Genomic DNA, 23904 nt, shown 5'->3' with positions numbered 1-23904 from the left:
ATAAAAATGAGTGGTGGCTAATAAAAAAATGTAAAATTAATATTATTTATTATTATTAATTTATTATTTATACCCCACCCATCTGGCTTGGTTTTCCCAGCCACTCTAGGCGGGGAAAATATCAAAACTTGTCTGGTCAAACGCTTGTCAAAAAGAAAAGTTTTCACATGGTGATGCAAAGCTGTTGGAGAATGGGTAAGGTAGGCCTCTCTGAGGAGCTTTGGAGCATAGTACAGCCCTCGAGAAGGATGCCTCCTTGGTCAAATAGAGACATGTGTCAGACCAGGGTTCAAATCTCCATTTGGCCACAAAGCTCGCTCGGTGACCTTGGATCAGTCGCCAGCTCTCTGCCAAATTTACCTCACAGGCCCAAAGATGGAGGGGGGGCAAAGCGCATATGTCACTGTGGGTTCCTTGGAGGAAATAATAATAAAACTATCAAATGTAACTTGGATTTTTTGGGGGACACAGAGGGAGCTTCTGCAGAAGAGATGGACCAGAGAGCAGACCCATGCCTAAATGCTGACATTTGTGTTTTGCTTTCTCTCCAGATGACGACAACCTCTGGCAGATCCTGCGAAGGAAATGGTGGAAGTACATTTTGCTTGGATTAGTTGACGTTGAAGCCAACTACTCCATCGTCAAAGCCTACCAGTATACCACCCTAACAAGTGTCCAGGTAGAATAGAGAGCAAAGAGTCTTGTTACACTTTAAAAAGGGGTGTGTGTGTATGTGTGTGAAGAGCCACCGATAAACGAGTGTGATGTATTGGTCAGAGTGATGGGCTAGGCCTAGGGAGACTTGATGCTTTAAATCGCCAACCAGCCTCTTGAAGTTGACAGGGTGACCTTGGGCCAGTCAAGTTCTCTCTCAGCCTAACCTACCTCATGGGGTTGTGGTGAGGATAAAATGGAGGTGGGGAGAAGCTCCTTCAAGGAAAGATAGGGGTGTAAATAGAACGAGTGGACAGTGAAGAGGCTCAGTGTCATCACATAATCTCGAGACTGTGTAGGACTGTTTTACACAGGAGAGATGTAAAAAACCCCCACAAATGAGCATAAGTGGGGATTTGAACTGTGGCCTCCCAGGATCCTACTCCAGCACTGTTTCAATGTTTGAGGGTAAATATCCAACAGAGTCCTGTCTAAAATCAGGACAGCAGTGATTACCCAATTCATCCGTTAGAAACCTTTTGGTAGATTAAAAAGGTGTCCCCTAGTTAACGGGGCAGCAGATGCATTTTCTGAAAACTGGCTAATGACTTTTAATACAAATACTTAGAAAACATCCTCTCCAGCTCAAAACATCCTCTCCATGGGAGTCTTCCAGCTGCTTTCTCTGGATAAAAGATACCTTTTTGCTTCGTCTGGTTGTTTTCAATTTGAGGAAGTATTTTTGTAGATTTTGAGGCTTGATAATGGTGAGATGCTCGCTGCTGTTTCCTGGTAATTAAAGCTACAGCAATTCTTGGTAGGCCCCACTGGGAGTGAGCACCATTGAACTCAGTGGGACTTACTTCTGAGTAAACATGTGTAGGGCCAGGCTGTAGAAGAAACATAATGCAAACATTGCAACTTCTGTCACCTTAGATAGAGATCCATGAGGTGGTGGCCCCTGTGGAACAAGCTGACGCCAGCAGATCGTTTAAAGGCAATGTTGTATGCCACCAACCTGGCTGTCACTGTTAAAAATAGCTACAGTGCCACCCCTATTGCTGTCTCTCCTTGAACAGGGTGAACGGATCAAGCAGCAAATTCCAGATATAATTCTGTGGGTCAGTGATGCTACAGGAGGGAGACATATTTCAGTGTATGTATGTGTGGAGGGAGGGGGGGAGTAGAGCAGGGCTGGTTTAACTATCAACATCGCAGACAATGCTGTTATTCTAAATATATGCTAAGCATGAGAGGTACCTTATGCGTCAGGAATAAGTGTTGCTGCCCCATCATCTAAACTGCTTGGCTAGTTTCGACCTTGTTTAATTTACTGATGTCTTCCCATGGATTGGAAACTTCTTAGAGACTTTTTGCATTTAAAAGAAAATGAAGTTATAATATCTGGGCTTGAAGAATGAAGATAATGTTGGTTTACAGAAGGTGGATTTGTTGGGTGTTATGTTGGAGTGCATGCGTTGAATAATTCTGTATTATTACTGCTGACAGATGAAGAATTGGAAGTTCCTCTTTCTTTTTCTTTCCCTCTTCCCCCATTTTTCCTTTCTTTCTTATTTTCTTCTTCTCCCTCTTACTCAGGCATAGGCAAACTTGGCCCTCCAGATGTTTTGGGACTCTACAACTCCCATCATGCCTAGCTGACAGGACCAGTGGTCAGGGATGATGGGAGTTGTAGTCCCAAAACGTCTGGAGGGCCAAGTTTGCCTATGCCTGCTCTTACTGCTCTGTGTTTTTTATTTAGATCATTTAGACTAGCTTTTTAGTCTTGATACAAAGATAGCCGATATGAATCTTTTGTATTTCTTTCCAAATTTCATTTTTAAAAAATTTGAATATTTGCTACCTGGAGGAGTTATTAGTCCTCATGTGCCTTCCTTTTTATGACCGGACTGTATGCCTTTCTGTACACGGCAGCTCCTAGACTGCTTTGGGATTCCTGTGCTGATGGCTTTATCGTGGTTCATCCTCCGCGCAAGATACAAACTGATCCATTTCATTGCGGTTGCTGTCTGCCTGTTGGGAGTAGGCACCATGGTCGGTGCGGACGTGTTAGCTGAGAGGCACAATGGGGAAGGTAAGGGCTGGAGAAAATGTCATGGTGAAATGCAAAAAACATTGTGTCCCTGGGAGAGTCCTCTCTGAGTGTTCAAATCCTTCCTCTGAAACAGATTTTCAGTAATTCCAGAATACGTCAAGTATTTCTGCTTCGAGGAAATAATAACCATGTTATTGTTTCGATGGGGAAATATACGGGCGGGATTCAGGTAAGCTGTTGAATGCACAGAATGAGGCCCTCTTACGCAATGGCATTCCTCCTTCCCCCTGTGAATCGCCTCACACCCCCTAAGTCTGCTCCTGGAGGATTGGGGAGGGGGGAACGCAGAAAAGGTTTGGGGCAGGAGGGGGGTCTTGCACACCTACAGCAGTTAGTACTGTGTTGAATTCCAATCAGTGTTCTTTGCTGCTCTGTGCTTAGTTGAGAAAGCCTGAATTCTGAAGTGCTAGGGCTTTGGGTATCACTGGCTGAAAAATAAAAAGATGCATGGAATCGGAATGCCTGAAAATGTTTTGCTGACTACTGCATGGTTCTGAAATGTATATTCTGGCTTGGATGCTAAGGTAAGGAAGTTCAGAGAGGCAAAGGTTTCTGTCTCTCTCCCCTTGGAGCCTTCCTGAAAAATGTAGGGTCGGGCATGTAGGGGGCTGGGGAATGGGAGAGGGCAGGAAACCTTCCACAAACTTTCTTGAGTTAACTTATGTACATCTCTCCCCATCTTTATATTCTTTTAGATTCCAGGTAAAACAGCACCTTTTTTGTTGGGCTTTCAGAGTCTGATAGGATAAGTAATTTTTCTATTATTACTAATTATGCAGTTCATGAGAACTGGTGTAATCTTTCTGTTTTGTTAGGGTTTCATGTTACCCTGTTTTTGTTAACTGCCCTGTGAGTATTTTTGGCAAAGGACAGAAATCTCTAAAGAAAGTAATAATCCTAAAATCCAAGACTCTGAAATTTGATTAATACACACACACACACACAATTTATGTTCTGCTTAATCAACAAAACCTCTAGGCAGTTTACATAAAATACACTTTAAAATCCCCAGTAAGATCAGATGTTAAAGACAAGCTTTCCTAAAAACAATTATTTAGCAGGATATACCACCGCCCCTCCCTGCCCCTGCTGTATGGCCACGGGTGGGACATTGCTAGCTTTTTTCTTATTTTATAGGGCAGGAAATTTAGCTCAACATTTCAGATATATTGGGGGTCTAGTCTCCCAGAGTCATTTCCATTATCTTGGGTCTTCAAACAAAGCCTGTTGTGTTCTGTTCTGTTGGAGAACTTCCTGTCTCCTACCTTGTGGTAGGACAGGCAGGTATTATAAATGAAATACTTCAATAAATGAATGTCTGAAGCTACCTTATGCAGAGTCGGGATTGGCCTGGTGAGCATCCGATGCAGTGCTGACAATACCTCAACTACCATATTTTTTGCTCTATAAGACTCACTTTTTCCCTTCTAAAAAGTAAGGGGAAATGTGTGTGCGTCTTATGGAGTGAATGCAGGCTGCGCAGCTATCACAGAAGCCAGAACAGCAGGAGGGATTGCTGCTTTCACTGCGCAGCGATCCCTCTTGCTGTTCTGGCTTCTGAGATTCAGAATATTTTTTTTTCTTGTTTTCCTCCTCCCAAAACTAGGTGCATCTAGTGGTCTGGTGCAGACCACAAGCGAAAAATACGGTATTTCCTTGTTGAATGGAAATGTACTGAGCATGCTTTCATAATGATGGCATCTCCTTTTATGGATTTGGGCGAAGGCTTGCTTCCTACCACAGTACCTGCAACCTAGCTATGATCTCTGTCAGATCTTTCTCACCTGCCATTCAGGCTCCACTGATTTGCTCCAGTTGGAGAGTCTATCCTAGATTTGAAGCCACTCTGCTCAGAAAGGCCCAGAGTTTCCTGGCAAATCTCCAGAGCCTCTCAACAGCAGTGTGAGAGGCAGAAATCCACAACCCGGCCATGCCAATAGGAAAAACTTCACTTGCATCAAATTCTGCTGGGTAAAGCAACAGGAGCCCTGCCAGGGTGAAAAAGCTTGCGTCTCTAATAAGAGCAGCATTTTTTTAGCATTGATTCAATATTGAGCAAGATCCCACAACTGGATCATGTTACAGCTAGTAAAACAGTTCTAAATCCCGGGGCCTCCAAAAGCAAACCGAAAAAGGGTCTGTCATACTCTTAGCATCCATTTAGGAATTTACTGAGAACTTACGGAGATCGATGTATTGATTTTTTTTACAAAAGGGCTAAATTAGGCTGTTAATGTAAGAGGGGGAACTTAAGGTCTTGTTCTTCCCTTAACTACATTTTGCTTGGTTTCCTAAAGTGCCCAACTAACAGGTAGTACATATTGGTCTGAAAATAAGTTGCCCACAAATGTAGGCCGCACTGCGAAACAGAGATCTTTTTCAAAGGTAGCAAAGCAAGATATCCTGACCCACAATAAACATAGGCTTACACCCCAAGCCAGGTTTGGGGTGGGGTGGGGTGGAGTCCAGTCTATATCCTGACCAATACAGTACTTAAACATTCCACAAAACCATATTTCAGAAAAGAAGGTTTTGTTTAGAATTCAGATTTCCCCAAAGATCTGATGGTCAGCAGCAGACGAAGACTTGTTTGAAGCAGGCCGACTACAAACCATGATACAGTGGTACCTCAAGTTACATACGCTTCAGGTTACACACTCCACTAACCCAGAAATATTACCTCGGGTTAAGAACTTTGCTTCAGGATGAGAACAGAAATCGTGCAGCAGCGGCGCAGCAGGAGGCCCCATTAGCTAAAGTGGTGCTTCAGGTTAAGAACAGTTTCAGGTTAAGAACGGACCTCCGGAACGAATTAAATTCTTAACCCGAGGTACCACTGTATATAATTAACCACAGTGTAGAGTTCTTCACAGTGAGACCTTTGGGTATAGGGCGGTGTAGAAATAATAATAATAATAAATAATAATAATAATAATAATTAATAAAAGTTCAGACACAAATGTGGGCGTTAATTGGAAGTACAGAGTTGTATTCAGTGCTATGTGCATAGAGTTCCACCAGAGCAGTGAGACTTCTTTTCCCCACCCCAAATCTGCTCCAGCCTACCCACCCACCCCCCGTTGGAGCAGATTTTGATGGTGTGTGGAGGCTGGAGAAAGGAGGAGGATGTTCCATTGCACAAGCAGAAGTCTGCTGTTGCTCAAGCAGAACGACAGCATTGGATAAAACAAAGAAACTTCTGATCTCCTTGTGGCAGGTTTTTTTTTTTTTTTACCATGATAAACTATGGTTTATGAACTATGGTTTATCATGAAGTCCAAACACAGTCATGTCTTCTGAGCTGAAAATAGATTCTGTGGCAAGTACCCGACACACTTTCTTAAATACTCCAGTAGTTGCCAATGTGGTGTAGTAGTTAGACCATTGGACTAGGACCTGGGAGACCAGGGTTCAAATCCCCATGTAGCCATGACGCTCACAGGGTGGTCACAATTGCTCACTCTCAGCCTAAGCTACCTCACGGCATTGCTGTGAATATAGAAAATGGAGGAGGAGAACTTGAGCTCCTTGGAAGAAAGAATAAATAGTTGGAAAAATGATCTGTGTGCTTATACCTGATTTTGCCATTAAAAATGCCTGCAAGTTGGATTTTACAGCAGCCTCCCTCTTTTTGTGCTTGTCAATTTATATTTTCTGTGCAGGTACCGACGTGGTGATCGGCGATGTCTTAGTCCTCCTTGGTGCTTCCTTATATGCCATTTCGAATGTGAGTGAGGAATACATTGTGAAAAATCTGAGCAGAGTGGAGTTTCTAGGAATGGTGGGCTTGTTTGGGACTATTATCAGCGGTCTGCAGCTGTAAGGATCTATTATACGTACTTTAATTCTAATTAAGAAAACAAAAAACCTTCTGCATCACAGAATGATTTCTTCCTTTCCATGAATTGGTGGGTGTGTTATTAGTAATCCATTGCTAGCATTGCCATTAACCTGTTCAAGAACAAAGGCGTCTTGTGGGGTTGCCAGGATGCAACCTGGAGAAGACCTTTACATTAAAATTTTCTCCCAAATTGGGAGACTAGGCAGACATCGCTTCTCTTACTCATCTCCCCACCTCGCTCCACCATCTCTTTCATTTGCTTACCTCTTCTATCTTCTGTATCAAAAATAACATAAAGTTATAGGGTGGGATCTCTGGGTTATGACCTGCACCCTTAGGCATCAAAGTATTTACCTGATTTGTTCTTCTCGTACCTGGTGTGTCTTTAACTTTCTTTTTGTGGCTTACGTGCTGTCCATGCTGTCCCTTGAAATGCCAAATTCTGTAAATGATTATTCATGCAAATTATCTCCTTGACTTTCAATGAACTAGATGTAGGATTAAAGACAACCTTGGGATTAATCATTTCTGGGCCGAGATCTTGTTTTTCTGGGTCACGTTGCCATCTTTTTAGAGACAAGAGTTTTTGCATCTTTTACAGTTGAGTGGTAAGCACAAACCCAACACTTCTTCCCATTGCTTCATCTCTCCATGCTGAGATCGGTTCACCTGACCGACTTCTGCCCATTATAGTAGTGTTGAAAGGCACCATTGTCCGTAGAAAAAGTGACCACCCTATTTTGGAAATGCATCTTTCCAATGAAACTTGAAGCTATGGTGTTGATAGTTGGCAAAGGGCCCTTAATTGTGTTTCTTAAAGTAATCCCATATGCTGATGGTGAACTCATTCTACAAGTATTGATCCTTATGTGGCCGAAAATGCACCATCCATGCGCGAGAGGGCAGTATGACAGGCTCTAGGAAGGACCAAGGTTTGCATAAGTACATAGGAATGGAAACCCCTCCCCCTGCCCCAAAAATATCCAGTGAAGACCAAGCATGCTCAGTGGGCACAGTTTGCTTAACTGACAGTGGTGGGGGTGGAAACGGGATGGAAAATTTGAGCAGAATGAAATTGAGTTTTCTGGAAGAAGGCATCACTGTTTTAACTGGAACACTGAACAGGAGAAGTCCACACACTGAGATAGCTTAGTCGGTAGAGTATGAGACTCTAATCTCAGGATCATGGGTTTGAGCCCCATGTTGGGCTAAATATTTCTTCATTGCAGCGGCGGTTGGACTAGATGATTCTGGTGGCCCTTTCCAACTCTGCTATTCTATGACACTGCAACATTTTGCTGCAGGTCCCATTTTGTATAACCATCTAGGCATTAAATGCACCTTTAAAAAAATAAGTGTTTATCTACAGCGGTTGATGAATTAGTTCCAGCCAAGAAGAATATTATGCAAACATGCCTTTGAATGAGACAGTATTGATTCTCCCAAGGGAGTGATTCAATTACCATTTTAATCCCACAGAGTTAACTAAGGCCAAATATGACCTGGTAGTTGTTAATGGATCAACAAGAAAAAACATGTTTCAATTATTAAACTCTGCTTCTTGATCAGGCAAACACTGCAGTCGCTAGAAACAAGTGGCAGTAGGCCTGTGTGCTGATTGCAGCCTTGGGGCTATTTTATGGGTTTATATTAAAATCCTGAAGATAGTCTTAGCAGGGTCCTAATACTGTTGGTCACTGCCTGGAGATCAGCACTGGCCCTTAAGATTCAGCAAGGAGACAGCCTGCTTCAGCTTTTCTTGGATTGCTGATGTTGTTTTTTTGGATTATTATGCTGTCTTTTGATTGTTTTACTGAAGTTTGTTAGCTGTTTCTGCGGCTCCATCAAGCAGACGAAAGGTGGAATATAATAATTTTAATAAAATAAATAGCCGATAAAGTGGGCTTCAGTCAACACAGTTTCAGGTGGAACATTTCCCCTCGTTCCAGTCACTACTTGCGTAGCCCAAATGGTGTCACCCATACATAAGAGGGAGATATCAGTGGTCTTGGGGCAACCCAGAGATTTGCAGAAGTACCAAAAACCATTAGGGGGAAAACCCAAAGTGGGAAGAAGCCCCAAATCAGTCCAGTGTGGTCAGTAGCCATGAAATTCTGGTGTTTGGCCCAGGGGAATGGAATAGAGTTGCTGAAATAACAAACAAGCAGCAACATTGTGTTGCAGCTCACCTGCACCATAATAAACCTCTTCATCATTTAAGGTGCCAGAAGTTTACTCTTGTGTGTGTTGTCCACAGAGACTGTAATCCAATGCCCACTGCCTTAGGAGTAAGTCTCCCTAATTCAGGGGGCTTGCGTCAAAGAAAGCCTTCATAGGATTGATCCATAACCTAAATGCCTGTTATAATTAACTGTTGATCGTTATGAAAACCACACCCCCATATTTTAATGCCGGTGTTTTTCTTTCCTTCCCCTTCTCCCACCTTCCCTGTAGAGCCATTGTGGAACATAAAGACATTGCTTCTATTCAGTGGAACTGGAAAGTCGGTATGTGTGCTCTGAAACACCGAAGCAAATAACCTTGCAATTGCTTTGCACGTAGCTGTGGGGGTGGGACTCCATGCTGCTCCTGGAAAGCTGCTCAGACCCTGGTCAATCCCTAATAGGGCGATACTTGTAATTAGTAAAAGAGGCCCCAGGTTCTCCTATTCAGTTCCAAAAGCTGTGTGGGTGTCTTGTGAAGAGCCTCTTTGGTTAAGGAAATCAGCAACTTGGGGTGTGGGGTAAGGAATCATGATGCACGTATAAAATCATGTTTGGAGGAACTGGATAGAGGTAACCTTCCGTCCTCCCCATTCCTTGTTCCATAATCCTAGAACTTGGAATCATCCTGTCAGTTTGATTGACACACCAGACATAAAGAGAGTACGGTTCAGAGAGGATAAGTGTATCAGTGGCCATTTGTCACAATGGCCTGCCCGGAACTTGGAGATTCAGAACCAATGTACCTCTCTGAATAGTAGTTGCCGAATAATAACAAGAGTGGAAGGGAACTATTATTATTAATAATAATAATAATAATAATAATAATACAAATACAGTGGTACCTCGAGTTAAGAACTTAATTCATTCCGGAGGTCTGTCCTTAACCTGAAACTGTTCTTAACCTGAGGCACCACTTTAGCTAATGGGGCCTCCCGCTTCCGCCGCGCCGCTGGGGCACGATTTCTGTTCTCATCCTGAAGCAAAGTCCTTAACCCGAGGTACTATTTCTGGGTTAGTGGAGTGTGTAACCTGAAGCGTCTGTAACCCGAGGTACCACTGTAGTAGTAGTAGTAATAATAATAATAATAATTTATACCCCGCCCATCTGGCTGGGTTTCCCCAGCCACTCTGGGCGGCTTCCAACAAAATATTAAAAACACAATAAAAGATGAAACATCTTCCTAAAAAACTAAAAACTTCCCTAAACAGAGCTGCCATCAGATGTCTTCTAAAAGTCAAATAGTAGTTCATTTCCTTGACATCTGATGGGAGGGCGTTCCACAGGGTGGGCGCCACAACCAAGAAGGCCCTCTGCCTGGTTCTCTGTAACCTCACTTCTCGCAGGGAGGGAACCGCCAGAAGGCCCTTGGAGCTGGACCTCAGTGTCTGGGCTGAATGATGGGGGTGGAGACGCTCTTTCAGGTATACTGGGCTGAGGCTGTTTAGGGCTTTAAAGGTCAGCACCAACACTTAATTTCTTAATTTCTGTGTTGGGGCTTCCCATAGCAGGCATCTAGTTGGCCATGCATGGGATGTTGGCATAGTTCGTCCTTTTGTCCAACCATGGAGTGCTCCTCTCTTATCATCTTATCTCACTGTAGCTGTACGGGTTTAATGCTCCTGAGAATACACTGTCCTCCTCTTTCCCACTTTTATGCTATTAGCAGCATTTGGTGCCTTAAATGTTAAGCCCTTGCCTTGCCTTGCAGTGCTGCTCTTCCTGGCCTTTGCACTGTGCATGTTCGGACTGTACAGCTTCATGCCAGTCGTGATCAAAGTAACCAGCGCTACATCCGTCAACTTGGGCATTCTGACCGCTGACCTCTACAGCCTCTTCTTTGGGCTCTTTCTCTTCGACTACAAGGTGAGCAAGTTTTTCAGATCAATGACATTTGGGGCTAAGCTATGTTCGAGAATTATTGCTGTGGCTTAGCATCTAAACTAGGGCTGTCCGTGCTCTGTGCTAAAAATAATTAACATTCTGCACCCACCCCAGCAAAATTCTGTGACAGGTATCAATTAAGCATAATTTCTCTAACTTTGCATAATTTATCTGGCCATCTGCATTGTTTTGCCTGGTGGTGGTAGTTGAGGGGAGTGACTAGGATCTTTGCAGAACACAGAAACCTTGTCTCGTGCCTCCTCTGGCTAATAATAATAATAATAATAATAATAATAATAATAATTTATTATTTATACTCCACCCATCTGGCTGGGTTTCCCCAGCCACTCTGCGAAGCTTCCAACAAAAAACTAAAATACAATAACCTATTAAACATTAAAAGCTTCCCTAAACAGGGCTGCCTCCAGATGTCTTCTAAAAATTTGGTAGTTACTTTTCTCTTTGACATCTGGTGGGAGGGCGTTCCACAGGGCGGGCGCCACTACCGAGAAGGCCCTCTATCTGGTTCCCTGTAACTTGGCTTCTCGCAGCGAGGGAACCGCCAGAAGGCCCTCGGCGCTGGACCTCAGTATGTTATATCAATAGGCATTGCCCACTTATTTCAAGTATATCGTTGCAGGTATGAGGTCTAGGAACTTGCTTCTAAAACAACACACACACACACACACACAAGCGTACTTTTGGGGCAGAATTTTGTGCTCAATATCACAATGGCATTTTCTTTCAGCACACTTACAGAATTGTGGCACGCACATGCAGGCATGACTTTAATTGGCCCTAATAGTCTCGCTATAGATGTGAATTTAGGGACAAAGTGCACCATGCAATTATCTATGACAGGATGAAAGTTAATTATACTCGGGTCTGCTGCGTATGTAGGTTAATAATTGCATGCAATATGGTTAACATGCTCTTTCCTCCCTGACTTCACGGACTGAGCTGCATGATGGAATTGCAAAGGCAAACCCTTCTGAAATAAGCGAATCCATGGGAAACGCATTAAGTTAATTAGTGTCGGAACATTCAGACCTGGCCAAGTCAGCCAGTAGCAGCCTTTGCTTCTAAGACCAATAAGTTTCTGTGAGGATTAGGGCATACTTTCCACACTTCTAAAGCTTCAGTCAGTCACCTGCCCATCAGCCCGCAGGATAGCTCAGTCAGTTGAGCATGAGACTCTTAATCTCAGGGTTGCTGGTTTGAGCCCCACGCTGGGCAAAAAGATTTCCTGCATTTCAGGGGGTTGGAGCAAATTACCTTCTTGGTCCCTTCCAACTCTGTGATTCTATGATGCTGATGAATTTTCATGCCTCTGCCTGGCTAGCGCATGCTTTGTATGCATAAGGTCCTAGGTTCAGACCCCAACATTTTCAGGGAGGGCTGGGAAGGCTCGTGCCACAAACCCTGGAGAACAGGCTGCCTGATAGCACAGACCAGCCTTTCCCAGCTGGTGCCGTCAGATATTTTGGGCTACAACTCCCATCTTCCCTAATCTTTGGCCATGCTGGCTGGAGCAGATACAAACTGTAGTCTGAAACATCCAGGAGGCCACTGTCAACAATACTGAGCTAGATGGACCAGTGGTATAAGGGCAGCTTCCAGTGTTTCTATTTATTGAATGATGGGTTCATTCTAGCAGGCAAGTCTTCAGTGAGGAGTGAACCCACCTGTGTGACTAATATGCATTAGGTGTTCCTTATAGCTCTTTAGCTATAAGGCTCCAATACTTTGGCCACCTCATGAGAAGAGAAGACTCCCTGGGAAAGACCCTGATGTTGGGAAAGATGGAGGGCACAAGGAGAAGGGGAGGACGAGATGGTTGGACAATGTTCTCGAAGCTACCAGCATGAGTTTGACCAAACTACGGGAGGCAGTGGAAGACAGAAGTGCCTGGCGTGCTCTGGTCCATGGGGTCACAAAGAGTCGGACACGACTAAATGACTAAACAACAACAACATAGCTCTTTAGCAACCCTGCTGCCCACAGGATTATTTTATTCATTTGTTTATTAAATTTGAATACCGTCCTTCCCCCCCAAAGATCTCAGGGCAGTTCACAGTATAAAAATGCAAAATGAAAATACGTAATGAAACAAAATCAAAACACATAATTAAAGCAAAAGGGTTTTGTTTTTGCACATTGTGCCCTTCTGCACAAATGGCGATTGTGACCTCTGGTAGTGGCGATGGGGATCTAAATCTACAAGAGCCAGTCCTCAGCACTTTCCCAGCACTCTGTCACTCTCTAACACGACCAAGAGACAGAAGCCAGGCCTAAGGAGACAGACAGGGAGACAGGCTTAATTCTAAACGGCTGCGTTCATCAGGAGCACGGAATAAATTTGTGTAGGTTTCCTGAAGTGCATCTTTTTACTTTTAGCAGGAGAAAATGTGGCCCCCTACATCCTCACCTGTGATGTGAGCTGTACTCCAAAATCTCAGGAGGGCACTACCCTCCCAATCCCCGCATTGCATTCTCCTGTCTTAATAGATGGCTGGGATTCTAAAGAAGAATAGTTGTTATGGCCCCAGACCAGGACTCCCAGCAGCATCCATTAGCCAATCACTTTGGCAAGGGATACCTTAGCTTCTCCCCTAATTTGGGTGGGTTCCAGCTGGATGCTACACAACATGGTGGGATGATGATAAAGTGCCACCTCCATCTTTTGGGTTTGGTGCAGTGGTGCTACTACAGCCATTTCCTTATCATCATCATCATTTATTACTTGCACTCCTCAAATCTGACTGGGTTGCCCCAGCCACTCTGGGCAGCTTCCAGCACAATATACAAGAACACAATGAAACATCAGATATGCCATGGAGACCTTGCCTGTTATCTCAGAAGTCCCAGATAACTTGGCGCTGCTTCTGCTGTGCTTGTTCCTACAGTCAGAGAGAAAAGGAGGTCGGGTGGAGTTTTGCTTCAAAGGATGGCTCCTTTTCTCTGCAAAGGCTAAAGGCTGGCACCAGCAGATTGACAGTGGGCTATCCCCTAGGTTAAAAATAACACCCAGGAGCTATGATGATGATAATTGATTATATTTGCACCCTTAGGAGCCCAGAGCAGCATACAGAGAAAAGAGCCAAATTATAGCCTTGAAAATATGCAACATAATATCAATAAAATAATTTAAAACACAGAATTCACGGCACAACACCCAAGGAACAGCCAGCCATCAGCCACATTCAGCCTTCTCCAAAGACCTGGACAAACAAGAGGGTCTTTTGCAATCGACAGAATACAGGGCCTCCTGGGAAGGGAGATGTGTTCCTCATCTCCTGGAGGCTATGCCCTGTTTCGAGGGAGCAGTGGGTTGGGCCAAGTGTTGAAAATAGAGGTCCTGTTTTCCTCTTCCCACCTCCCTTCCTGCCCTCCCTTTCCCTTGCTCAGACACTGGTCATTGCATCAGCAGTGAACAGTCAGGTGGGCAGTAAGTTTGAGCAGGGGAGCAAAGGGGGTAAATGTAGCTATGATAAAGAGATAATAATTTTCCATCTCTCCCTGTCCACAGGCCTTTTGGGTTAAGTGGAAAAGGTGCAAGTGAAAAGGTGTTTTGATGTTGTGGCATGGTTGTGTTTTACTATTTTTTTTGGAAGCCTGGCAGCCCAGTCAGATGGGTGGCATATAAATAATAAAATCATTATTAATACTAGTATTATTATTATACCTCTGCCTCCTGCCACCCTTGGGCAATTTAAAGAGGTGTCCAAGCTAAAGGCAATTTTTAAAAAAGTATATAAACAGGCACCACTGAAACAATTCTGAAATACAAACGTACAATAAAAATACTTTAAAAATCAGAACAATTGGCAACACGGTAGAAAGCAGCAGAAAACGATGCCAAGCAGATAAAAGTCCTGTATTACTGCTCAGTTCAAAGCCACAGCAAATAAAATGAGTTTTAAGGTGATTTTTGTGGCTGCAAGGCATTTGTCTTTACAGGCACCCTGATTCCTCCTCTCTTTTCTATATTATCAGTTTTCAGCACTGTATATCCTGGCCTTTGCTGTCATAATGGTGGGGTTCATCATGTATTGCTCAACGCCGACCCGCAGTGCAGAGGCCGCCTCGACCAGCTTGCCTCTGGGATCCAGTACTGGGTTTGACAATCTTGCCTTAAAAATTGAAGAGAACCACCTGAATGTGTCCATCGTCTCACCTGCACAACACAGCAAGGAAGGAAGCCAGACAGAGGAAGCGCTAGACACAAAACTAACCGTCTTGTGAAGAGCACAGCCTCTCAGCTGCTGGAATTACTTTGGAAATGTCAGTAAACAAAAGATAATGAATGTAATGCTGCGCTAGGTTGGATTAAACTGGAGAGGTGCCTACGGTGGAGTTTGTGGTCATGCCAAAGTCTAGAATTTCACCGCGAGATAATGAGGTCCGGATCCTTAGTCGAACCACCTGTACCAAGTCATGTTCACTGAAGATCTATCCTTGGAGCTGACAGGGAAATAAGAAGGTAGGGACAACTAAGGGAATGACTAACAATGCTCTCTGTAGAGAGAGAGAGAGAAATCAACACTAAAGAAACCAAATTGCACTCATGGCTCATTTTGAGTAATTTATCCAATGTCCAAGGTTTGCACTTTGAAGGACTGTGGAATATTTTTGGCAAGAACAAGACTGACAAAAGAAGAAGAGAGGGAAGAGAGACTTGAAACAGGTTAGATGGCCAGTACTGAAAGAGAAGCTGGAAACTGTAAAGGGAGAGAGAGAAAGGCGTCTGTGAAGAGCTGTGAATCCCTGTCTTTAGACCACAAGACCATGAGAGCCAGAAACCATCTTTAAATATTAAGCGATGAGGACAAGAAACATTTTTATATATATAAAAAACTGAATTGGTTAACCATTTCCTACTCCTACACAGTTAAAATTCAGAGTTTGTTCATCATCTTTGCAATAATTTAATTGAACCTTAACACTTGAAGACCGGGAAATTACACTTGGTTGCACTGGCAACTGATGCTGATGACCTGGGATGTACCCATCTGAATTAAAGGATGCACTGAGCCTGCCTCCCTATTGGCGCTGTTTCTGTCTTCATTAAATTGTCCCGTCCTTTTGGATCTCAGATATACTTTAGAGTAGACCACGCCCCTTCTGGTGACAGAGAGCTCAGCAGGTAAACACTCGGTGTGTTTTAAGTTTGAGGGATGCAAAATCCCCTGTGTGTAAATCAGCTTTTTGGAAATATGAAGGTGGTCTTTTTCGCCACAATAAATAATGTATCGAGCCCCCCCCCATATATATATATATATATTTAAATCCATTCACTGACAATTTGCCTAATGGTGTACACCTCTGCAGCTGTAAGATATGCTTTCAGGACCAATTGTACATGACCTATGCACATTTTGTAACCATGTATATTGTCGAAGCATAATCAATATTTGGGCCCCTATCCAGCGAGAGATTAGGATGCACAGATCTCTATGCGTGTATCCCTACTTGGATGAGTCACGGGCCCAAAACTGTGTCCATCGTTTCCAAATCCAGTCTAGCTGCCAGCTCTAGGAAAAACAGGTTGAATACTTCCGGGGAGAAGGTATTTGATTTAGGCCTTCTTGCTTTCCCTTCCCAGTCGAACAACTTACTGGTCCTGTTTAAAGTATTCAACTGGTCTACGTGTTGTGCCTAAAGGATCAGCACTGTAGTATTGGCAGCTTTTTCACACACTCCAGTGCTGTTCAACAGAAAGCCACATGCCTGCATCAGATCATCAGCTCTGACACCAGTTGTTAAGAGGAAGGTGGTACCAAAACTGAGGGCAGAGGTCTCGTCCCCATGTTCCCCATCACTACCAATGATTGGCTCTAATGGAGCTGACAGCAGGTGTTTGGTGACATGTGATACTCCCAGTTCCTGGATATGGTGTTCATGCTCTCCCCAACTTAACTTCTCTGCAACAGCACTCTCTTCTGTTTGTGGGTGTTACCTTGCTTTTTCTGGATCAGTGCTAACGTTTCTCCAGCTGTGCCATAATATTATTGTTATAAATAGCTTTTGAACAATAGTTCAAGCCCAACGCCGTTGAATAATAATACTGGAAGCTGATCCTGCAACACTGTGATAAAGTTGCTTTTTAGGGTGGGTCCTTATCGAGATGGTTATTATCCCAGTTTGACTAGAATCTGAGGAGAGTTGCTCATTTCATCAACTAAATATTTAGGGCTGCAATCTGCTGCATTGAAACTATTAATTCAGAGGAGTTTGTGCCGGGGCTGCTATTCTCCTTTTTGAGCCGCACACCTAGCCATTATTAAGTATTAAGTGCCACTTGAACTCAGACTCTCAGTTCAACTTGTTTAGGACCATGGTGTAACCCTGCTCTTTTGATATACATGGGTGTCCGTCCCCCCTGCGAAGTATCAATATATTATATAAAGATTTACGCTGTTTAATAAACAGTGAGATGATTTTGGATCCTTTTTTTGTACAGTTCCATGGCAGCATGTTTAAAATGGGAATGGAATTCATATTAAAGTTTTGTTTAAAGGATGGAAAATAAATAGACGTTCAGTATATCTCTGGCTGGCCTTTTTATTATGTTTCTATTCCACCCTTCCTCAAAAGAGCATTTATTGGCTTAATGGTGTCCCCCCTTTATAAGTCACAACAACCTTGTGAGGTCGATTAAGCTCAGAGAGAACGATTTTGAGCTTCCTGCCCCTCTCTTTGCCTTGCAAAATATCAAAAGTTATCCAAGCAAATTCACAAGATTACACTCCACCAGTGCATCAGAAATACACAAAGCAATCAGTTATGGTTGCTCCCCTCTTCAGTGAGCTTGTAATTCAGAATTTGTGCTTGCCTGTCATGCGTGGGGAAACTCTGGCCCTCCAAATTCTGGGCTAGAGCTCTCATCATCCCTTATCATTTGCCATGCTGGCTGGTACTGAGGGGAGGTGGAGTCTAACAATATCTGGAGGGCCGTAGGTTCCTCATAATAAGAATGGTAATATTTTTTTTTATTTATACCCCACCCATCTGGCTGAGTTGTCCCATCCCTGTTGTGTGTCGCTAGTGTATACTTTCCTTTGCCCCTCCAGAAACATTCTCTCTAAAAAGTGTGCCTTAATGTGGAGCCGAGCCAGAAATTACACGTTAGATGGGTGCTCAGTATTTTGTAAGAGTATCTTCTGGCCACAAGATGGCACCCAGAGAACCATTTTCTCTTAGCAAAGTGCCTGGTTGTCAGGAGAGGGTGTGCGTTTGCTCAGCTGGAAAGGTAAACATGAGCTGTAGCAAAGCAAGGCAGGTCCAGCTTTGCTGTAGAGACATTTCCTGAGATAATTATGCTGGGTTCAGGTGCAGTTGTCACTTCTGTGCATTCTGGATGCAATGCTTAACAACTGAAATGGGGAACTGTGTGCGCTGGGTAGATTCCAGGGAAAGACTTTTCATGGGAAATCTTCCCAATTTCTGACATGCCACAGCCTCTCAATTGAGCTATAAGAACAGCAGGATCATCATGTGTCTCTTTCTTGCTGGACTCTTCCACTTGAAACTGCAGGGAGGTGAAATTGCATCTTTGACTTCCTGTAGGAATTTTTTTTTATAAAAGGAACACCTTGCATGTATAAAAGCATATTATTTTTATTATTATTTATCAGTGAAGAAGACCATAGGTGGCAGCTTATTTGCCATATGGATATATATGGGCTTACAAAAAAAGTATGACATTCATATCTCTCCTGTAATCTGAAGTGGTACGGTCCAGGAAGTGCATTTTCGTGCAATTATATTGATTGTGTGTTTCTGCCTTTAAGAAAATAACATAAGGAGAGCCCTGCTGGATCTGACCAAAGGTAGCACCCTGTTTCCTGTAGATGCCTCTGGGAAGCCTTCAAGCAGAAAATTTGCTCTGTAGCAGTTGGTACCCAGAGTTGTATCTGCTGTTTTGGAACTAGAGGTTCCATTTACACATAACTGGCAGTTTTTGATTTGCCCTGTCGTCCCTGGATTTGTTCAACCCTATCTTAAAGTCACCTGACCTAGTGCCTATTAACACACTTGAAGCTGCAAATTCCCACCAGTCAATTAGGCAGCTCCCCTATGAGGAAAGGTTGCAAAGTAAGAGGAGACATGGCAGAGGTCTATAAAATTATGCTGTGGAGAAAGCAGATAGAGAAAAGTGTTTCTCCCAGTCTCATAAGCAGTAGAACTCAGAAGTGCAGAGAAGAGCACAGTACAAGATATATGATGATGATGATTGGGAATATTATATCCAAGGAAGCTGAATTCTGGAAATTTCCGGACACACAGAAGGAGGTACTTTTCACACAGCAAATAGTTATAATAATATTTTTAATAATTTTATTATTTATACCCTGCCCATCTGGCTGGGTTTCCCAGATGGAATACACTCCCGCAAAAGGTATGTATGTATGTGATTTGTATACCACCCTTCATCATATGATCTCAGGGCAGTTCATAGAATAAAATACAGGATAAAGGTAAAGGGACCCCTGACCATTAGGTCCAGTCGTGACCGACTCTGGGGTTGCGGCGCTCATCTCACTTTATTGGCCGAGGGAGCTGGTGGTCATGTGGCCAGCATGACTAAGCCGCTTCTGGCGAACCAGAGCAGCGCACGGAAACGCCGTTTACCTTCCCACCAGAGCGGTACCTATTTATCTACTTGCACTTTGACGTGCTTTCAAACTGCTAGGTTGGCAGGAGCAGGGACCGAGCAACGGGAGCTCACCCCGTCGTGGGGATTCGAACCATCGACCTTCTGATCGGCAAGTCCTAGGCTCTGTGGTTTAACCCACAGCGCCAATCGCATCCCTAAAATACAGGATAAAAACAAGTAAACAAGTAAAACAAAACAGCAAAACTGTCATGGCTCACATTTTTGAAGTACAGAAAATATTGGTTTAAATTGTAGAAATCTATCGATTCAAGAAGATTCTGGAACTTTCTCTTTGTGATATAAGCCGGAAGTTTCTAACTGACGAGTAAGTTTCCATTCTGCTTGGAAACAAGCAGAAGGTTCCTGATGTTTGGGTTATTTCTTCAGAGAAGCTGATTGCAGCTGTTCACTCTGGCCCAGTTATCTCTCTCAAGGTCATGCTGGCTATAATGACAGGCCAGAAGGAGCCTGGTCTCCCTTTCTCCCTTTCTTTCTTGGTTCTCTCTACTTTGTTCCTGTCTGGTGATCTGTACATAGTATGCTTAGGTGCTAAGTTTTAGTCTTATTAAGTTAAGGTTTTGCTGCAACTGGATTCTTAAGGAGATGCCAATTTGGAAGAGTTTGATTTATGACTGTTATGCTAATTTGCCTTCAGTAAATAATACTGGATGAATCTGATTGTGTCCTGAGTTATTTTGGTGGACCCAGCATTGTTTTTCGTTGTGACTTACTCTGGATCATTATGGAGCAAAACTACGATGATGTATGAGTCAATTACAGTCATTAAGTACTGGATTTCTTTAACATCTGACCCGAATTGGGCCAATTTGGGTGGTACCAGGATTTAATCAAGTTGGGCTGAGACAGCCTCAGATTGCCACTGCTCACAGCTGTCAGAAGCCTGTGTGGGCAGGCAGCAGAGGCAGGTTGCAAGCTGGGGTGGGCTGTTTGCAAAAAGGCTTTTAAACAGCCCCACACTGTACTTTCACAGAGATAGTGATGGTCACCACCTTGGAAGGCTTTAGAAGGGGGTTAGACATATTCATGGAGAATGAATGGCTAGCAGCCATTCTGGCTGTATTGTACTTCCTCTGTTGGAGGCAGTGTGCTGGTCCCGAGGGTTAACCGTGCTGCGAGGTCCGAGTCCAGTCCGAGGTTGAGGGTGCGGTATGGAGGCTGTCCGTCAAAGCTGAAGCTGGGCCCAAGGCAGGGAGTCGGGTGAGGTCAGGAACTCTGGCAGAAGAGCAGGACAGGGTGCAGGCAGGAACAGGCTACCAACAATGTTGCTCCCGCAACCTGGGACTGGGGCTGGCTGGCTTTTATCTGCCCCGAGGCATATGGCAGCCCCGGTCCACAGGTGACTCGCCTCTCCTGGCCTGGAGGTGAGCACTCCTCCTGCGGGAACTTAGTTCCCTCCGCCTCTCTGCCCCGAGCCTCTGCAGCTCAGGAGAGGCTGGAGGGTTACTGGACCCAGAGGCAATCTCAGCTTCCCCTGACGGGGCTGAGAGTGGAGCACCTGCAGGTAATGGGTCCTCCATCACCTCAGGAGCCAGAGCAGACTCAGCTGGTGCCTGCACCTGAGGATCCAGCACAGGTGAGGACCCTTCAGGTTCAAGCCCCAGCCCCGGCTCAGCTGGTTCTGGAGGCGGGGACTCCTGTGCAGGCTGGGATTCCTCAGGTTCAGCCTCCGAGTCCGAATCCCAGGCCATCACAGGCAGTATTCTTCTAAATACCAGTTGCTGGAAACTGCATCTCAAAGGCATTCAGCTGACTCCTGTGAGAACAGGATGCTGGACTAGATGGGTCATTGGCCTGACTGAGCAGGTTCTTCTTATGTCCATATTGAGACACTTCTTGCCAGAGGTGTGTCTAGCTAGAGAAACCTTGAATACGCATGGATTTTGTTGAAGCTTGGATTCCTGCAGAATGCTGCAAAAACAAGGGCCTTGCCAGTTCCCAACTGCTACTACACATAGCTCATGATCTCTGCACCTTCTCCGATTCTCAAACATACAATCTTATTGATGGGATTCTGTAATAAACATAATTTATTATGTATTTTGAAGCTATCCCAGCAGTTTATGAATTAATTTATAAAATGAACTTTATCTTTACCATGCAATGTACAGTAGCTCACAGTTCCATCAACACAGAAGCATTCACTTCTGAAGCCATTAGAACTTTTATTGCTAGTGCGTGAAATACAGCTGCAATGGGTTTAATTGATGTTGGGCACATTCCAGTAGAGTAGTCTCCCCTGAGTTAGGAGCTTTGTTAAAAGTCCTGAGTGTAAAATAACAATAAAGCTAAAAGCAGCAGCAGCAGTGTCAAAGTGTTAGTTGCTCACCATTTTAAAATATTTTATTGCAGATTTCAAATATTAAAAATGGAAATGATAAATCCCAGAATGGGCCAGTCAACTCAAATATTACATCACTTCTAATGCAACAAATGAACCAGATCTGAATTGATTCCAGTATTGTATGAATGGAGTCTAGTTTTTAAACTGTTAAGTTTTTGCTTCTCATAAATGTTTAAAAGCATAAAGCTCTACATTTTTCAAATTTTCATAAATGTAAATTGGCCTGTTCTTCACAGTCTTTAAAAAATAAAATAGATCTGTATATATTTATATACATGGGATTGTGCTCACATTCCATCTATATATGTAGCCCAAGCTTTCATGAGAAAGACTGTGCAGTAGCTAACAAAATAAATAACCACCACTATATGTACTTTTCTCACTTGACCTTTGACATAATCCAGAAGGACCATTATTTCTGAATATTTTGCTGTTGTCCACCCCCATTACAAACTGTTGGCAATAGCTTCACAACAGCCCATAACTTTGGCAGACAGGGTCTTGGGGTTGAGCCCCACATTGGGCAAAAGATCCCTGCATTGCAGGGGGTTGGACTAGATGACCCTCATGGTCCCTTCCAGCTCTAAAATTCCATGAGTCTAAAGCAGGGGACTTCCATGGCTGTGGAAACCTCCTTAGAGTAGAGGGCCATTTCTGCCAAACCCTAACCTTCAGCAGATACATCAGGGGTTAGGATTGTTCCCAAACAGATTTCTATCACTACCATCCTGCTTCCAATATTGTTTGGGCCTGCAAAAGGTTTGGTTCTGCTTCAAATCCAGTTCACATCCTGGTTCATATCCAATTGGTGCTTGTCCCATAAGCCTCTTGGTGAAATCCTGTCACACTGGATACCACAAACGTTCTTGTTTATCTTTCGCCCATTTTTTGTTGCACTGTAGTGCAAGAGTGACTCTCCACATGGTACTAACACATTAAAGCATAGTTACCTGGGAGTAAGCACCATCGGACCAAGTGGTACTTGTTTCTAAGTAAATGTGCACAGGACTGCGCTGCTTAGAATTTAAAAATCCACTGTAATAATGGAGTTCACTAAGGTTCTTAAATTAACCAGACTTGGCAGTCCATCTTCTCAGATAAAATCATGGGACGGAAGTACCGCAGATGCATTGTGTCAACATAAACATGCCACAGACCTGTGACTGTCCTGGCTGACAATTCTGCTTTACCTAACAATGACAAATCATTCTAGAGCTAGTGAGATGATATTTTTATGGTGTCGGCTAATGCTTCACTTACACTCTGTTTTTCTTCTGACCTTTACAAATAAAAAGAGAAATTACAAGTTTATGCTCCCTGAAGTCCAGTGCCATTCTTTGTAAATGGCAGAAGTGTCCCTGCAGAAGTGTGCATTCTTTTTCCCTGTGGTGTGATCACCAACTGGGGTGTATGGGATGTTAGGGGAGTGGTAGTACCTCTGGTGGGGGACGCATTGTACTCTTGGGCTAGTTTGTCCTCCTTTGGTCCCAGAAGCTGTTGACATATGATAGTAGCCACATACTGGGAAGAGCATTGACTGGCTGCCTAACCAGGTGAGGGTAGCTGATGGGGCCCAAACCCTTGGTGAGTTAGGGACTTCCCCTGCAAGTGAAGACAAGTTCTGGCAAATTGGATGAGACCAATAGTGGGTCCAACAGCCAAGTAGGCGGTTTCTGCACATGCTGTAGAGGGAACTGAGGGGTAGATGGGGCTCATCTACCTGGGAAAGTAGCCCATCTAGGAGAAGGAAAACTCTGACCCTAAACCTCCATTGCCTTGTGGGTTATATTCGAGAGAAGAAAAGGCAAAGAAGCAACAAATCACACAAACCTGAACTGGTTGGGCGACACCTTGTACGCCGCCTCCTGGCAACTCCTGCAGCCAAGCTGGGGCCAAGCGTATTGCTTTGCTCTCCTTTGGACCACATCAGCGAAGCCAAGGAGGAGGTCTTGTCATCTGGGCAGCCCAGAACCTCCGTACACACTTGCCCAGGCTTGTCCCCAACCCCCAGGGTTGTCACTTTGGTGCTGCTAACACAGCGGTTTGACTTCATGCCTGGAGGCACACTCCATTCTCTCTCTCTCTACAGATGGATGCCAACAAGATCCCATCCTGCTAGGGAGCGAGTGTGGTTCTTTTCTGTTTGATCACGGTCCTTTTCCCAA

The 23904-nt window shown here is 44.0% G+C and overlaps 2 protein-coding genes and 1 long non-coding RNA gene across 3 annotated transcripts in view; 2 read left to right on the top strand and 1 right to left on the bottom strand.

The window, feature by feature from the left end:
• The window catches only part of SLC35F2 (solute carrier family 35 member F2), a 28437-nt gene extending 11171 nt beyond the window's left edge, over positions 1-17266 (top strand). The window contains exons 3-8 of the mRNA XM_081002264.1: positions 552-679; positions 2590-2749; positions 6433-6589; positions 9066-9118; positions 10546-10700; positions 14715-17266. Coding sequence (XP_080858390.1) covers positions 552-679; positions 2590-2749; positions 6433-6589; positions 9066-9118; positions 10546-10700; positions 14715-14963 — 902 coding nt within the window. The 3' untranslated portion in view covers positions 14964-17266. The remainder of the gene's footprint in view (positions 1-551; positions 680-2589; positions 2750-6432; positions 6590-9065; positions 9119-10545; positions 10701-14714) is intronic.
• ALKBH8 (alkB homolog 8, tRNA methyltransferase) overlaps positions 1-23904 on the top strand; it is a 229924-nt gene that overhangs the window by 53641 nt on the left and 152379 nt on the right. The gene's annotated exons all lie outside the window — the stretch shown is intronic.
• Positions 11486-13446, bottom strand: LOC308475501. Its single transcript, XR_013985269.1, has 2 exons — positions 12690-13446; positions 11486-12431 (listed from the first exon to the last, which is right to left on the bottom strand). It is a non-coding gene; the product is annotated as an uncharacterized lncRNA (long non-coding RNA).

This window comes from Podarcis pityusensis (genome assembly GCF_964106645.2).
Source record: "Podarcis pityusensis genome assembly, chromosome: 4".
NCBI lineage: Eukaryota > Metazoa > Chordata > Lepidosauria > Squamata > Lacertidae > Podarcis > Podarcis pityusensis.
This window is presented reverse-complemented; position numbering and strand designations above follow the sequence as displayed.